Source organism: Crassostrea angulata, chromosome 10, assembly GCF_025612915.1.
Source record: "Crassostrea angulata isolate pt1a10 chromosome 10, ASM2561291v2, whole genome shotgun sequence".
Lineage (NCBI taxonomy): Eukaryota > Metazoa > Mollusca > Bivalvia > Ostreida > Ostreidae > Magallana > Magallana angulata.
Window position 1 is genome coordinate 52,137,052 of NC_069120.1, and position 18,785 is coordinate 52,155,836.

The window sequence follows — 18,785 nt, forward strand, 5'->3', positions numbered from 1 at the left end:
CCCTTAACCTACACCTACCATGTCAACTAAAGTATTTCTTGCATGCAAAACTATTATATGAAAACTTTCTCCTTTGCATTTTTATACACTATTTTTTTTCTTTGTAAATACAATGCCAAAGTACAGGTTAATCTCGGGTAGAGGGCAGACTTTAATTGTTATCAAAACACAATTCACACCTGTTGTTCTCTACCTAATTATCAAAATGTTAGCAATAAGGGAAAACACCCTGCGGCCATGTTAGGCATCAAAAACTTAAACCCATTTGAAGCCATGCATTTTAGCTCTGTGTATTTTAGGCTATCACTTGATAGTTTATATAATTTCGATAACACTGATTTTGTTTGTAAATTCAACAGTGATGTTTTAAACTAACTCAATGATAATTGACACACTAATTATTCTAATAAGAAGGGAAATAAGTATTTTTTAAGAAAAAAGAGATCAAACAAATGATCAAATGCATGTACTTAATTAAATTTTGGAAACTTATCATTAAATATTGAATCACTGAAAAAATCCATTTCAAAAAATATTTAGTATCATAATGATATATATAATAATAGTTTAATGCTTATTAACTACTCTTCGAACTTGACCTAATGTACCATTGTGTGGGGAAAAATGGGTAGTGGACAGCTTAATATTTACATGTCCATCAGCGTGTAATTGAAAGTAATTGAAAAGTAATTGGAATTACATGCCTTTTTTGAAAGTAATTAATTAAATTACCATTACATGTAATTGAAAATGTGACCAATTACACATTACTTCCAATTACATCAAAAATTGTAATTAATTACACTCAATTACCATTACAAATTACCATTACCCCATGCCTGGGCCACACCAATATAATTTCTTGTTTGTCGGACATTCAGTGAAAAAAGGTATGAGCAGGCGAGCGACTAAGTAATAAAATTATTATTTTTTGTAGCCAAAATTTTTAGACGGAAGATAAATTAATTTGTGCAGACAGTTATATTTTTTTACTTGTTTCTGATGTATAAATTAAAACTATCCAAAAAACAAGAAATAGAGCAGAAATAGAACAGAATAGAATTGAATAGCGCAGAATTTCCTGTATCTGGGAAATTAATGATATTATTTGTATACTTTTATTTAAATACGAGCACGCAGGGTCCGACAAACAAGATATTATATTGGTGTGGCCTAAAGTGTTACTGATCGTATAGACATTCTATCCCCGAAAACTGTGTACAGTTATAAGCCAATTCACACATACAAACTCCTTGTAAATCGTCTTTTAAATCAGTTTGTACTGGTGTCTATCGACACACTTGAATCTCTCATTCCATGTGTTGATATGACATTACAAACATGTACATCTGTAATTCTTTAAAAAAACACACTTCTTTGTTTTCTAGCAGTTTGCTAACTTTTGAACTGTTTAACGTCTGATTCACAGAGGACTCAACGACCACTCCATTTGCATAGAAAAAGAAAAATGTAAAATTTCAGTTTTATTCAAATTTGATTCTATAACAATACTGGCAAAATGGACAAAAAGAATTACCGGTACTGATGGACATTAAGAAATTATACAAAGATCAACTGATTTGTCAGAGGTGTGCAAATACATGTATAAGGTTGAAGCTTAGAAATGATGTTTCTTAAAATGGTCTTCAATGGCAGACAATGATAAAAATAAGCACATGTAGCATGAATCAAAAAACAAAACATTCCAAGATAAATGAAAGGAAACATTTTAATTTTAATTTCAGGTGAATTTTGAACATAGACTTTTACTGAAGTTGACCTTGATTAATACATCTGGCTACACACATGACAAAAATAAAGCTTGTATAAGTAGACAGCTGATCTCGTATCACATAGTAATGCTGCCTGAAGAGTGGCTCAGTAAACAAAAGGTTTCTCTATACCAGACCACCCACAAAGATCCTTTAATGGACGGTCTGTCTTCATAAGACCATCTCCGTGGCTCAGCAAACAGACAATCTGTTCATAAAGGACCATTCCCAAAGACAGATCTGTCCAGATAAGACACCCTTCAAGGGTAAAGTATAGACAGTCCAAGGGACAGACCAGTACTCTGCTGGTGTCAGACCACCCCCAGGGACAGATGGGGGGAATGCGTTCCTGCAATGGCAACCAGCAATGGTAGATCTCCAGCATCAAACCTACAAATAAAACCATCCAGTGTTTGACTGTAGTCATTGATTTTACCTAACAACAGTATTCTCTCACCCTACTTGTATCGTGTACTTGAAGAAATCTTTTTAATTTTTTTTCACTTTAGTTCTTAATAGTTCTCTATAACTTGATTAATGTTCAGTCTTACCCAAGTAACTTTGTAATCCCTTTAATGTCACAAGGCCCAGGATTTTTGCTGTCTCTCAAGTACTCAGCAAGCATGATGCTTTTGAAGTAAATTTCCTGTAGACGATCCTCTAAATGCATTAAGCACTACAAACAAAAGCAAAAACATTTATAGTATATAGGATGTATAAGCATGTACATGTGTATTTCTGGGCAAGCATTCTCTGAACTGATGAACTTCACAGAATTTCGATTATAAATATGGTGATGTATGAACTTACAAATTCTGAGCTCATTTTAAGTTTATGAAGCTGTTGAACAGCATCCATCATGTTACAAACGAGCTGCGAAGCGACCACCCGGCTAACTTTGGGAGGCTGATCGGACGATTTACTGCTCATGATGTCGACAGTCCTACAAAACAATGGAGGACACATGTATCTGTTGAATTTCTCAATGGCATACATTTGTATATAAACTAATTAATCAATTTTGCAATTCTTACCACTTGTCTGTATCAGCGACAATAAACACAGCTTCTGTGATTGGTTCGTCTAACACTGGATGCTGCAATAAGGTAAAAGCCTTATATAAATATTCATGAACATTATAAAAGGTTGATACCAGCATATATGTTTGTGTATCATACACAAAAGAGATGAACTGAAGCCATACAAACCTGTGTGGCCATATGTAGGTCAATGATGAGTCTCTCTTTGAAGTTGGTGTCGGAGGTTCCATGCAGGACAAAATTTGAAAGGTAATGGTCAGAAAAATCTGCCAGAAGTGACCGTCCAAAGTTCCTGTCAAACATCTTAATGCTACTATTTTTCTCACTGCTTATGCTAAAATCAAGGGAAAAATAAAAATCATGTTATTTCTTCATATATCTGACAAATAGTTGAAACAAGCACTTTAATGGTGACACCATGAAAAAATATTAAATGAATTACTATGGATTCAGGTAAATACCTTGGCATACTCAGCTCTTTGAAATGAACAAGAGGGTCCATGTGGTCAAAATCGAAACTGCTGGTGGAGGATAGGTGCCGCCGTCTATTTAGTTCAGTGGGGGTAACAGACCTGAAAGAATAAAGGACATGTTTAAATTAATATGATAAAAACACATACAATGTTACCAGTAATTTTGGAGATATTCTTACAGTTGATATGGGTATCTGTGTACTGACAAAATCTATAACAATATAGACTGTTTTCATTTTCAATATGTTGCATACCTGCAGCGCCCCGGATTATAGGTGGAGGGTTTAGAGAGTTCAGAGCTGATCTGTCTAGACAGGGGGGACACCTTGGGTCGTGCGGTCTGACCCACTGACCCAAGACGTCTCTGATGCGTTCCTCCCACTTCCGCCTCCAAGGCTTCCGGCAGACATTCCAATGACTGGGATGTCACTAGGTCTCTTATTGCTGGATGAATCACCACTCGCTTGTCTTCTGGAACCTCATCGATCGTTTTAGTTTCAATGCTATCATCATCCATGTACTCGTTAAACATACTAAGGCTCCTTTCTGAAAGATACAGGTGTTTGATATCTGCTGTGGACGGAGTTTTGACTGTCGCCTCCTTGTGGCTCAACTTAGATGAAAACACTGAGGTGGTATTGGCAGGATTCGTTACTTTCTCCTCACAAGTCCCGTTAGTTATGGCTCTGTTGACATTTCTCACAGTTTCTATGCGAACGTTTTCCACCACGTTATCTGTCGACAGTCTACACTTGATCTTTTCCCCGTCCTCCGACTGAACTATTGAGCAATACCCTTCATCCTGATTCATCTCTAGTGATGATTCCACCTCGTTATTCCTTTTCACATCACTTCCCTCATGAAGAATAGGGTGGCCATGCAGATCTAGTTTCAGACTTTTCCTGTCCACACTGCGGTTGAAGTCCCCACTGCTGTGAACATCATGCGTTCCACTGTCAGTTACATTTATCACAGAATTGCTATTATTATAGTAATTTTCAAGTTTCTCGTCGGCGCCTGTGGGGAATTTGAAGCCCTCCTGTACGGGGGTTTTATCCTCCTCCTGTGCTTCCAGACTGATGTCTTCTAAGAACGACTTCAGGGAACCAAGCTCACTGTTCTCATGAACGTCACTACAGCGTATAAAGTAGCTCAATATGTAAAGGATTTTCCTGACAATGTCCGCTTTTTTCCCCACAATAATAGTCCTAGCTATCTTCAGTGGATAACCAATAGCACCATACATATCCCTAAAAATCAGACCAAAAACAAGGATTAAGGATAACGATCAGCATATTTTAACCACTTGTTTCAACAACTTCATATCATAGGAGAAATTCTTATGAAACTCCTGTTCTTACCCTAACTGTGCCCACAGTGGGTTGTAAGGATGAGTTTTGGCTAATGTGTCAACCTGTAACAGTTAAACAATTACATGTGTAATAAGTCTACATATTTCATAATTTCAGATAAAATGAGCTGGGTTCCACCCGCCATAATAGATTTTGCTTATTAACTTACATCCTTGAAATATTTTACTATGACAACTTATTTGCAATCACAAAAATAAAAAATATTTTTAGGATAACATAATACCCTAAAAAAGAAAATAAATAATTTACACATACCCATTTAGCGGAGTGATTATGGAGGTATGTTTTGGAAGGCGTGCCCCCAGCCGGGGTTACCGTGGGAACCCAGGCGAGATGATGAGTCAGCACTGCTGTCACCAAAGTACTCATAAAACTGTCAGAAAAATAATCACACAAAATTACTAAGTCATAAACACACACACAAAATTACTTTCATAAACACACACACAAAATTTAATACCTGGACTAACAAAAACAGAAGGAAACCTGTTAAAATGTGCCAGTGAATGCCAAAATAATAATTACACACAGGCATTGACAACTTACAACTCATTATTTTTGCTGTCAAACTTGTTGATGAGTGAGACCAACTCCCTCATAAAGGTCTCACAGATCTGGTAGCGGTAGCTGGGGTGGGACATCATGCTCAGCCACACGGGCTCACTGAGGCGCGGCGTGGTGTACAGGTCCATTATGTCTCCACGGAATATCTCCAGAGCCTGAAACCCAAGCAATTTTTAACATGATAAAATGTAGTTGGCTTTTCCATAATCACAAGGCCCTTCTTGTATTAAGGAATCTCTGTCTAAGATATCAGTACAAAACCAACAAAGCTTACCTCCATGACAATGTCCACAAACTTGTTTTTGGAGCAGTAGGCTTTCTCCACCGCCATCTTTAACTTTTCAAGGTGACCTTCGATCAGTGTAATGTGAGAAAAGAAGAAATTCTGGAAAATTCTACAAAAAGCAAGGAATACTTTTACAAAGATGACCAATGTCTTACAATGCATGCATCTATCTCTCCAGCAATCAAATTTAAGGAAACTTCCACAAAATTGAGGCATCGGCCACTCACAAGTTCTCCTGTTCATTCTGCTTCTGGTCGCCCCCGAACACAATGCCTAGAGCGAGCTTACTCTTTCTCTTTCTACAGCCTGGCTGAGGACCCAGTGAGTTCTACAAACAGCAATAAAAAAATAGATTAATAATCTGTTTAATACATGTTATTAATAATTTATTTAAAACAAGGACATCAAAGTACATTGTATTCTGGGTCCAAAGGCTATTATTACAAAGTTGTTAACATTAAATGTGGCAAAACTATAAGAATTTATAATTTGTAAAAAAAAAACCAAATGGATCATTTATTGCACATTTTGAAATACTGCATGCATAAGTAAATATCTGATCCACAGTAAGGAAAATTTAAAAATATGGCCTCATTAAAATATTAATTCTTTGTAGATTTCATAAGTAACAAAGTACAGAACTAAGCTAAATAATTACAGGTGCATCTTGGGCAGCCAGGTTGTCCTGCGAGTTGCGTTTCTTGATTCCCTCGAAGGAAGTGGCCATACTTCTCATCCAGCGCCGATGCATGCTGCTGTAACTACTGGCGTTACTGCTGGGGGAGGGGAAAGGCGTGTGGAAACTGCCACTGGATGTCACTGAAGAGAAACACAATGGCATAATGAAACATTGGTATAATGAAACAATGGTATAATGAAACAATGGCATAATGAAACATTGGTATAATGGAAACAAACATATCCATCTTCTGTTCTCAACTCTTAGAGAAAGTTCTCAATGAAAAGAGTCTACTAACATGAAGCCAGTCCACTGTCTCTATCGTAAATATCAAAGGTGGCGATTCTATCAGGTACATCCATGGGGACACTGTGATCTGAAAGAAAACACCACAATAACAAGCTAATCAGCTTAAAAAAGAGGTATTTTTGGATCTCTCATGATGAAATATCAATAACCAAAATTTATGACCTACCATTTGTATGGGGTTTCTCCGGCTGATAAATGAGCCGCGGACTGGTTTGTTCTCCTTGACTTTGATAACTTTGATCTAGATCGAGGTCACTGAAACATAACAATTAAGACATGTAGTCAGCATTGAAACAATGTGTTTAGAATAATAATGCTGTCATAATAAAGCCTAAGTGCCTACCAGTGAAGGGATTCTTGTTTTGGGGTGGTTGGAATAAAGACTTTGGTCAGCAGCATCTGTGACCTACAAAATAAAGACATGGTCAATGAATATAAACATGAACAATATAAAAAAAACTAAAATTGTAAGTATATTTAACAAAGTGATCCAATTTTTTATACATTAAATTACAAATTATATATTATGCTTTACAGTTTTATTGAATATGTGGTGAGCTTACCACAGGAAATGGACTTTGAGGGAGGAGCCCTTTTGTGCCATTCCCACACTGCCAAATAGCACCTCCTCGAGCGTCTTGAAATCCGAGCATGGCTTTGTTAACTGTCACACACAAGATAAAAATCACATAGATAAAATTTTAAATGATACATAATCTAAAACTGTAATGTTGTGAAGATATTCACAAATGTGATCCTTCATTTACCTGGTATTTGGCCTGATATCGGGGGCAGCTGTTCTCCCCTGCGGAAGTGTTAGGACTTGTATTTGGCTGGGTTTCTCTTCTGTGACATTTTGAACTTCGAGAACATCTGGACTGCTATTTATTTGCAAAAAATAACGTTTTAAACTTTATTCTGGTAACAATTTGGGTTTCTCAGAGAGAGACAGAGAGAGAATTTGCAAGCTCTATTAAGCATCCTACCTTTTCCTCTACTTTAATGACTGACTTTGAGTCAAACAAAATGCTGCGATTTCCATCCAACTCACTGTAGAGCAGCAATCTGATCTGAGACGGGTCAAAATCTGGAGTCTTCCACCTGATAAAGAGAGCAGAAATCAGAATGTTATCATCCCTTGCAAAAGAATATAGAGCACACAGACTGAGCGGTATGTATCATGCAGAGTGATAAATTGCAAGTTACATTACACTTTTTAAGGATCACAGGGGAGAATGAGGAGGGGGTGGGGTGGAAGAGGGCCAATATTCTTGATTTTGCGAGTACCACTTATAAATCACTCCAAGTTCTGTGATCAATTATAAGTTATATTCAAATAAAGATACATTTGACAATATTATCAATGAAACACATATAATATTTTTTAACAAACAACAAAAGTTTTCCCCTGAATGATTCAAAATTTCATCATTGCCATATATTTTTTAAAGAAATCAATGCTTTATATACCTGTATACTGATTTTTCAGAGTACATTTCTCTCTGCTGATAAAATTTAATGATTAGTTTTAGTCTTCTCTATTAATAGAAAGAAACAAGACTACTGAAAAATTAATCAATTATCATAGATGTATTAGCACTTTTCAGCAGCAAGATTCTTGGAAACATTTAGCCAGAGAAGCTTGACTTTTACACAACACCCTGAATCATAAGTTTGTCATACTCTGTATCAATGCTGCATGTGTGTGTGGGTATAAAAAGCTATGCTCAACAGGAAGTATGTGACAAGCAACTTGAGCTTACTCGAGCAATGAGTACAGATGGCTCATGGGCACCAAGCTTGTTAATTGTTATCTGACAAAGGTTGATTTTTAACAGGAAGCAAAGTATGTTTGGGAAGTGGATGTACATTTGTTTGCTTTATAGGAGGTGTCTGTGTAAACAGGTGGTCCATGCTTACTCTCCAAGAAGAAATATCTCCTTTCTATTGTAGATTTGAGAGGGATGTAACACCCTTAATGAAATAAAAAATAATAACACAGCATTAAGAATAGTTATAAACTGTCTTATGGCAGATTTAATTTTTGAGAGTTCTTGCAAACACTTGTACTTTTAAACAAAATACTGTTACATAATTCTTATCGACTCAATGTGGATCTGTTTCAAGGAGAATCAAAAAGGAACTGATGATGTAATATATTTGGACAGTATATTATATCATAAATTCAAAACCAGAAAATAACTATGTTGCATAAGAACACTTTTTCAAGTTTTATCATCATTCGACATCATAAAATCTTATTTATTTGAGGTAAATATTAAATTAATGATTAAGAATAGCTCCATCTTTCACTATTGATTTTAATTTTAACATAGTAGAAAAATAAAAAGCATGGAGAAACCATAAGAATGTTCTCCAGCATTGTATTAACAGAGATTAACTGTTGCATAACAGGTAAAGTTACCTTTTTCTGAACACGGATTTGTTAATAATCCAACGATCAGTAATATTGGTACCACTTGTAATATCAGCTAATAGTCCCATAGCTACTGTAGATTTTACATAAATCCCCATGCACACTCTCCAATAAGCTCAGTGTAAATCTAAACTTTAGTCATTCTGTAATAGTGGGTTCGTTGTGTGTGATCAGGGTACATTGTGATCCACATTCATGTGAACAAGTCACATGCCTATCAGCTGTCCTCACACAATAACCGCAGTCAACGTAGGCTGCCCGCAATCCCACGTCTTTTTCAGTTTTCTTTGTTTTTACTTCATATTAATTCAGTATTTTACATCATAATTCAATATTTAACATCTTAATTCAGTATTTAACATTAAAACAAGGTAAATAACTATGATATAGTTTTCGGAGTATACAAACAACGACTTTTACATCATAATACGAGCCCCACTCAACATGTAAACAAAGTCCCGTGATCTCTGACACAACTTCACGCGATCAATGTGAAATCTGTGGTCAACTATGCTGGTCGTACAAATTAAGAAGAAAAGTTTATACAGAAGAGAATAACTTACTCTTTTCCTTTGTTGAATAAGTTTGAATTTCTCCCACATTTACGATTCTGAAAAATTTTAAGTAAAGCCATATTTTTTCAAGCCTCCATTACTCCATGGTGTCACATGATTGTAAGACCATTTTCTGTAAGACCAATTCCGATTGGCTTATCTTCTACTAGACGGTGGAATGCCAGTTCGGATATTTTCTAGTTTTTTCGACATCAACAATGATAAGGGATTCCTGATCTATTTAAAGATTTTTTCGGGGCGCATCAAGATATTTATAAATAGATATCACGTATTTTATCCTTCTGGAATAACCTCAAATAATATTGGGTGGAATTTCCTAAAATGTAGTCCCGTTTGTTTTGGAAAATCCTCTGAACTTTTTTTTTTTTTTTTTTGGAAACATTTTATTGAAACTCTTTTACAATTTTACATACATGGTACAAGAAAAATTAATATATAGCATAATATTATGCAAAAGAGTTATATATGATAGAGAAAGTAAAAAGAGAGAAAAAAAAAGACAGACAGACAGGCAATCACATCATGTACATCAAACATAAATCAGCTATGTATATTTTACTTCCAGTAATAACTATAGTAGATTTTGGGTTTATAATTCATAAGTTCTATGTAATATCTAATATATATGCTACCTACAGCAAATCACAAATTGCTTTCCATTCTCTTTCATATTCTAAATATTTGCAGTTTTTTAATAACATAAATTTCTGAATAAGGAATCTGTCGGCAATTATGATACTTAAACTAAAAAAGTCAAGTTTTTGGATAGGTTTGAACTTACAGGAAAAAATGTATTGTTTTACAATAAGTATCAATAGGTTCTGAACTCTGTATAATTTATTATTGTTGTATTTACCAAAAAGTGTGCTTCTTTTATCAAAAACAAAAGAGACATTATATTTTGTTAAGAACAGCTCTTCAATTCTATACCATATATCCTTAACTTCAGGGCATTCTGTGAATAAATGTTCTATCGTTTCAATGTTTAATTTACAAAAGCTACAAAGAGGAGAGTCCTTAAGCTTAATTTTATAGAGATAATTATTCGTAGGAACAATTCTATGTAATATTTGATATTGCATCCATTGGAGTTTTTATTTAATCTGAACAACCGAAAAACTATTTTAAATATACACTCTGAACAGTCTCTGTTTTGGAGCTTATATCATTTTTGCCACATCAATTGCAAGACATCTTCCTATTCTCTTTTGTACAGACATCTCCCAAAAGTCAATGCTCATGAATAGAATATTTTATATTCAGTTATCAAATATTCAAGAAAAACGTAGCATCAGGGTTGGCTGCTCCCGGGCCCTTTTTCTCGCAACAAATATTTTTCTTAAATTTACATATAAAATATTGAATTCTGTATATATTAAAGCTATACACGCTATAATTTGCGTCAATTTTGAATAAAGGGGAAAATGTATGTGTTTGATTACTAATAAAAGTTACCTTTATTCTGTTAATTATAATGCTCAATTCGATCACGTAACAAATGTATCAAATATTAAACAATAAAAAATATTTATTTTCCTGCCAGGAAAGTAATGCCTCCTCGTGAATATCAATCTATCACGTGATATCGACAGCTAAATTTAGCCTATCATACCAAAACTGGTGAAGGGTCAACATCTTCATAATTGTGATAGTTTCACAAAGGAAAGGATATTTTCAGTAAAGCGTAAATTTGTCCGATATACGAGTACAAACAAAAGAAAAAATACAAGCCTGTGAGTAGATATGAATACTTCCTTTTAAAAAATGACGTAGACCTGTGTTTTTCCCCTATGTGCTATTTATAGATCCTATAAATGTTAATGCAGAAGTAAGGGTATCATGAATGACAAGCGTATTTTACTCATTATACATGTATGTATTTCAATTTAACAACTGTTAAGCAATTAACAAATCAAGTTGGATATTTAATTAGGCAAACAATAACGACCACCTAGTTCTCCGCGGACATGCGCAATCAGGTCGGTTTGCTCTTCCTTCATCAATATTCATGAAAATGTATATTTTCCTGGCAGGAAAATAAACAATTAAAAATCTATATCTTTGTAACGAGATGGAATTCACCCTTGTAATTTACAGATTAAGGATAACTTTTATAAGTAGACAAACACATGCGTTTTCACTGTCATTCAAAATTGACGCAAATTATAGCGTGTATAGCTTTAAGGGGGGTTTGGATAAATTCCCCCTTTCAAAAACGACGCTAAATGCCTTAAAAATTAAATTAAAAAATAAAAGTAAAGAAAGTTTACAAGAATTTTAATAAAAAGAATATCAGTCTTCACTTTTAAATGATTCGGAAAAAAATTACTAGTATATAACAAACATGCTTTGAAATTTTTTTTTTTTATCATTATCTTGAAAATAATAAATAAATAATTTGATTGTACATGTAATATAAAGGTTTGCGTTCAATGAACATAGCACTTTTGAGTTTTTTTACCCATTCATACAACCATAAAACATCTTCTGAAATCCATATGCAATCACAAGGGCAACATATGAAATATCTTGCCCGTATTTAGTAGTTCTTGGTCTGGTATTGAAGATAACCATTTGTGATTGTAAGAAGCAGGCTTTTCTAAAATGACTGGTATTTTCTTCTGTGAAGAGATTCTTTTCTGTTATTGCTACAGCCTCATATATTATCTCGAGGACAGAGATTGTATGGAATCATAGGCAACAAGATTTCAATTCAGTTTTCCCATTCATGTTGTAGACAGTTTTTAAGTTACAGGTGTTAGATATGTTCTCCCATTCTGAGTTGAGGTTCTTGTTTGCAAGGAATTATTGGCAACAAAAAATGTTTTGTCCCATTATTAGCTGCTGACTAGGCCTATCTGCAGTTACTGGTGCTGACTTGGCCTTGGCCTATCTGCGGTTACTGGTGCTGACTAGGCCTATCTGCGGTTACTGGTGCTGACTAGGCCTATCTGCGGTTACTGGTGCTGACTAGGCCTATCTGCGGTTACTGGTGCTGACTAGGCCTATCTGCGGTTACTGGTGCTTCCAAACATTCTGTCCCACTCTAAGTAGAGGTCCAGATCTTTGTCGGAGACACTGGCTCTCACCTGATGGAAGGCAGCTTCAAAGTCCTCATACATTATTGGTCTCACCTTATTGGAAAACAACTAATATTAATAATCAATAACTGATTAAGTTAACTCAACTTATGCAAAACAAAATATCTTATTCTATTTTTGATATTGGTCTCACCTGTCAGAATTATTAGAATTGTATGGACTATCAAATTAACCATTGTTCATACAAAACAGGAAAACAATCTGATCCCCCCCATAATTCACCTGTAGGATGTTTTACTCACCTGATCAGCTGTAATGTTTTCTATGTCCCCAAATGGCATTGACCTGATCGGTCCTAGTGCCGCCTCTTTGCACAGGTAGGACATATCCGACCCAGAGTAGCCTAAACACACAGAAGTTTCACTTGAAGAAAAGTAATGTTAAACCCAAATCATTAGTTGGGTTTAAGAAGTAACAATATTTTTTCTGCACCAAACCAAATTTTTCTTATATATCAAAGAATTTAGTTTAAAAAGTCAAGGGTTTGCAGACTTGTAATGAAAGAAATTAAATGTAAAGTGAATATAAGGTATTTCAATAAACTGATAACTATGAGACTCATGTACATGCAAATGAACAGTAAATACAACATGTGACTTCTTTAACCTTCAGACTTGAGTTGAATGGCGTTTAACTCTGCCTCAGACAGCTGATAAGTCTGCTGTGACAGGAGATTGAGGACGATGTGTTTACGAGCCTCGCCCTCTGGAAGTGGAATATACAGTCTCTTCACAAACCGCCGTCTTGCAGCCTCATCAATTTCTTGTGGTCTGCAAAAAGAGCAACCATTAAGCTGGGACTGAAGCACTCATCATTCTACTCATCTTTGGAACACAACAAAGATTACTAGAAATCAAAAACTGAATAACTAAATCAAACTCAAGCAAAATAAAATATTTTTCCATTTTTTGAAATGCAATGAGCCTGTCCGCAGTTATCAAAGTCCATTTTACCTGTTAGTAGCTCCTATGACTAGAATTCTTTCATCAGACAAAGTGGCAGCCCCATCCTAACAAAATTCATAAAAATAAACTCAAAAACTCACATCACTTACTTTGTAATATTTCAGATACATCTCTTAAATTAACAAAACAACATTTTTTTTCCCAATTCATGTACAAGTGTGTATTCTCTTGTTCTCAATACACAGTGGATACAGTACCAGCTGTATAAGGAACTCTGTTTTGATCCTGCGTGAGGCTTCATGTTCTCCATCGGATCTCTGGGACAGTAGGGAGTCTATCTCGTCAATGAACACAACCGCTGGCTGATGACACCGGGCCACAGCAAACATTGCACGCACCATCTTCTCTCCCTCACCAACCTGTCTCACATTATACAGAGCACAGAAAAAGCCATGAAAAAGCTACTCAATAATCCTTAGGTTGAAACAGTTTTACACATTATCATAAAAATAAAGCCACTATAGATCATTTGGAATTGCAAAGAAAAGATGACGCTTACCCATTTAGAAGTGAGTGAAGAAGCACTGATGCTGAAGAAGGTAGACTTGGACTGACTAGCAATGCATTTACCTGAAAACAAACCACTCTATCTTTAGTCTGTCTCCATCAATTGTACAGTTTTGTGTGAATGATCTTGTTTTTACTGTTGCAATTGGTTCAACTAAGACCGCACATCGTGGGACTCACCTATCAGGGTCTTGCCTGTGCCTGGAGGTCCAAACAGCAGCAGCCCCTTTGGTGGGCCCCGCAGTCCCGTGAATATGTCTCTGAAGGACAGATACATGTACAAATACATGTAATACATATAGCATGACATGTAAATATACATTGTATGTAGGATCTTCTATTTTATGTATCAGTAGAACAAAGGGACGGATAATTTCTTTTACTTGTTTCTTGTTCCTTTTAACAAAAAAGGTATACGTATACAGTGTCATACATGGTATCTTTTTAGGATTATGGAGGATGCATTTTTGAGTATGCAATTGACTACATATGACTAACATGAAAGCAGGAATCTACCCATCTTGTCAAGCTACAAGTAGTATTGTTTGTTGAGTCAAGAACTTACGGTCTTAACATAGGCCAAACAACAATTTCTTTAATGGTTTTCTTGGCAAATTCTAGACCGGCGATATCATCCCAGGAAAGCTGAGGCCCATGATCCATGATCTGAGGTAGAGAAGAACATTTTACAAATACAGGTACGCCAATCAGTAAGAATTTGATGGTACCCTGACCATTTTTTGGCAATGTCAAACAAAATTAATGCATTGATGATAAAAAAAAATAGGCTTTGTTTTACATTTGTTTAAAATGTGTGATTGCTAGAGCTCTAATTGCAGTCATGCTTTGAGGGTTACCTCATTCATGATCAGTTCTATCATCTTGGGTTCTATTCCTTTCAGTCGTTCATCTGTCACTTCTTCACCTTTCTCTCCATTCTTACCCAACACAGACCGCGTGATGGCTTTTACACCTACATCATCAGGTCTTGTAACAATGGAAAGAAAAAAGCATTCAAAACCAAATTTCTAAGTTTTGTAGACTGTACAATGACATGAATGTCACTAAATGATAATTCAGGGTGTACAACTTACTCTTCATTTTCTTCTCTATTCATCACAGGTGGCACAAACCTACTGCTTGGGCCCCGTCTGAAAATTTCAAAGAAACATGTGACACAAAGACCCTCTGACTTAATGTTGAAAGACACAAACTGTACCAGCAGAAACAAAACATCCTGAAGTATTAAAAATCATTTTCATATTTTTTTGATGGCAGGTGCTTGTCCATGATATGATACAGGCAAACAAAGCAAAGTGTGCTTTGTATCCTCACAAGATTAACTTTTATTTTACATAAATTTTGAAGAAAAACAAGAGCAGACCTTGTACCCAGAGACTTCTTGGTAGCTCCATAGGAAGACGTTGATACCGTTCCTCTCCCTCTCCCAAACTTTTTCTGGTTCTCAATATTCTATGTAAAAAATAAAACAATCAGAAACCTCCAAGTCTTTGTTAATACAGTTTTTTTGTTCCACGGCGATGTCATAGAACTGTAAAGCACTAATGAGTTTACCAGTTGTTCTTTTGCTGTTCTGAATGGGCCAGAAAAACTTGGCTGGTCATTTTGTCCCTGACCGCTAGGTCCTTCCATACCATCGTCCATGTAGGGTCTCTTCATGGAATTACTCTGATAAATGATAATTGCAAAGAATGCAACAATACAATGAATCAATCAAATAATGGAGGGATTATTTTCCAAACGAGACAAATAAAAGTGGCACACTGACATACTTGATCTAACTCACCTCTTCCCTCACTTGTCTGTTCTGAAACGGCTTTTCTTCACCAAAATGGTTAGAAAATGGGTTGACATTTTCTCTCTCCCCATACATTTTCCCTCCATTTCCAAACAAAGGTCTCCTGTTCCCAGACTGTTTGACTCCTCCCCCTACCATCTGATTTCTCTCACTTCCTGCAGCAACTGAAGTGTTGCCAAATGTAGGTGGTCTTTGATTAAAGCTTCCAAATGGCTGGTCATTCCCTGAGAGATAAAAAAATAAAACAAATCAGAAATATATCATAATGTAATATACATTTTACTGCACACTCCTTTTCATAAAATTTAGAAACAACTTAACTACATGCTAGGGATGGGATGATCCACCGATGCACCGGTGCATCGCGGTATTTATTTTGACAATATTTGGATCGATACATTTACTATTGATACAACGATACCTTACCAAACTTTTTTTATTTTTCAAAAATATCCGAGCTTCATATATCGGCTATTTTTAGTCCGCGCGCCTAATATGAAAGTACAAAGATGGTGGAAAACCTCGTTAAGTTGTCAAAACTGTTAGAAAGCTAAATATGGAGTGTGGAAAACTTTTGGAGTACTTGTTTATGAAAAACTAGTGTACACGAGACTATAAAGTAATTTGTAAATTGTGCAACGCTCATTACGAATATAACAGAATAACTTTGGACATGCGGTAATACATCGGCAGGTTGAATAAATTTTAAACTTTTATTCATGTTTTCATTTAATTGCAATGTATCGTGATATGTATCGTATCGCATCTCATGTATCGTGATATGTACCGAATCGGCTCAGTACAGTATCGTCCCAGCCCTACTACATGCTCATGTACCATAGTATAACTGTGTATGTAATATTTTAATTACTTTTTTCTCTCTCAAAATATACAGTTGTCATAAGGCCAGAGAAAAAATGTACCTTCAGTTTCCCCTGGATTTCTCATTGTCCTTGGATGCTGCCTTTCACGATTAGAATTCAGGCTGTCAGATAACCGGCCCTGTAAGTGGCCACTGCTGCTGGCCAGAAAACTAGACTTTGCTGGTCCCCCTTGCTTACTGGTAGTGGTCTGGTCCCTGGAACCTCTAGATTTTATCACAATCTCTGACTGCCTCCCTTCAGGAAGCAATTTTTCCTGCTTATCCTAGATAACAAAACGTCAAAGTCTGTGCAGACTCTGCACTGCAGAGGAACTAGCGGGAAGTTGGTTTGGTGATCAATGGTAAATATATTACAATTTTTTTTTATCAATTAAATCACTTTGTGGGATTTCTTATTAACAAATACCAGTATCACTTTTTTACAAGAAAAACTAATAAAGTAAATGCCAATAAACATCAGTTATGGTAAGTATCCTTTGCACAGAGATATACTGTCAAAGTTTGGGACATTCTGAATACTGGTAATTCATCAACATTTACATATATTACATTTACATATAACGTTTACATATAACATTTAGTATTAGTGATGTACCTTGACATCAGCCAAGTATTTTTTGTAACTCTCCATCTGTTGTACTTTCTCCAGTGACAAAGAACTCTTCCATTTCTGGCTTTCTAGATGGTAGATTGTACATTCATTAAGTTTACAATCACATAAAAACTACCTCTGAGTCAGCATATTAAAATAAATAGATATTTCAACATGATAATTTTTATCAACTGAAACAGTCTTACCATTTCTGTATTTGCTGCATATTGATAGTGCTCCCTCAGCAAAGTTATTCAAGCCTGTTTAAAAAATGATTCAATGAAATAAGAGAATAATGTAATCTGGTTAAAGACAATTCAAAAGAAATGCATTGCCTATATATTCTGCTACTAAAAAGTATGATATGTATTTTAATTCTGAAAACATGGCATCCAGATTAAAAGTTAAAGAAAATAAGTGTAAAATTTTTTTTTTATTTCTTTTTAACAGTGTTTGAATTAACATCAACTGCAGATCAAAGACAAGCTTTGTGGAAGAGCAAAGGTCACACTAGTTTGTGACAATCTAATGTCAGTATGTACCTTGTTCTGTGTTATGAGTATCCACAATAGCAGTGTAAGGTCTCCAGTACTCTTTTAACAGAAGCTCCAAATTATCACTGCTTAACCTGCATGAATATAGGTAGAAAGGATAATCTTACCGTAGATAGAATGTTCTATCGTTAAAATGACAGATGTCCTACGGACCCGGTTTAACCTAAGCGTAGCCTGGTCACGTTCTATCTTACCGTGACCAGGCTACGCTTAGGTTAAACCGGGTCTGTAGGACATCTGTCATTTTAACGATAGAACATTCTATCTAGAATATAGGGGGAAAGCTCTGATTACTGTCAACATACTACTGTAAATAGGGAACACTTTAGAATAAAATTTGTCTTGTGAACAGGTAAATGGATGTATTATACCTTCCATGATTCCGTGCTAACTGGAGCTGCCCCATCAGACGTCTATATACGTCTGCTTTTTCGCCTGGCGTTCCATTAGTCAGTTTATCCGACAAAAACAGTGTTTGATACTGGTTTAAAAACTGCTTGTCATATTCATCATTCACGTTCATTGTAATGCTTTAGAAAACGGAGACATTCAATTATTATGCTTAAAACCTAATAGATAACAAAAGTTAAACAATCACAGACAACTGCATCTTATTTTACAACCATTTTTCCTTTCGAATTGTCTCGACCAAATAACCAAAGTTTTCCCGCCAAATTAAATAGAACCTATCCCGATGTTAAAAAAAAAATATCGGGATCGGGAACTTTAATTTATATTCATGCGCTAGTTTAGCGAATTAAGTATTATCAGATCGATATTTTATGAAGATATTTATTACAATTCATGAATAAAAATAATTTAATTAATGTTTGCAAAGCTTTAATTTGCAACTGGT

General features: G+C 35.4%; 1 protein-coding gene across 1 annotated transcript; it reads right to left on the reverse strand.

The window, feature by feature from the left end:
- Nucleotides 1-1,673: 1,673 nt before the first annotated feature.
- Nucleotides 1,674-18,613, reverse strand: LOC128165430 (folliculin-interacting protein 1-like). Its single transcript, XM_052829951.1, has 40 exons — nucleotides 18,301-18,613; nucleotides 17,918-18,003; nucleotides 17,582-17,635; nucleotides 17,379-17,461; nucleotides 16,824-17,046; nucleotides 15,889-16,124; nucleotides 15,657-15,770; nucleotides 15,466-15,554; nucleotides 15,176-15,232; nucleotides 14,939-15,068; nucleotides 14,647-14,747; nucleotides 14,262-14,341; nucleotides 14,074-14,144; nucleotides 13,772-13,933; nucleotides 13,563-13,618; nucleotides 13,216-13,379; nucleotides 12,852-12,952; nucleotides 12,542-12,642; nucleotides 10,808-10,846; nucleotides 10,081-10,099; nucleotides 9,497-9,543; nucleotides 7,483-7,597; nucleotides 7,264-7,377; nucleotides 7,060-7,160; nucleotides 6,840-6,902; nucleotides 6,663-6,751; nucleotides 6,486-6,563; nucleotides 6,167-6,327; nucleotides 5,736-5,836; nucleotides 5,497-5,617; nucleotides 5,205-5,377; nucleotides 4,914-5,031; nucleotides 4,647-4,699; nucleotides 3,540-4,535; nucleotides 3,274-3,384; nucleotides 2,981-3,146; nucleotides 2,807-2,868; nucleotides 2,583-2,715; nucleotides 2,324-2,448; nucleotides 1,674-2,162 (listed from the first exon to the last, which is right to left on the reverse strand). The coding sequence occupies exons 1-40, from the start codon at nucleotides 18,450-18,452 to the stop codon at nucleotides 2,084-2,086; spliced, it is 5,124 nt and encodes a 1,707-aa protein (XP_052685911.1). The 5' UTR covers nucleotides 18,453-18,613; the 3' UTR covers nucleotides 1,674-2,083.
- Between the last annotated feature and the right edge of the window lie 172 nt (nucleotides 18,614-18,785).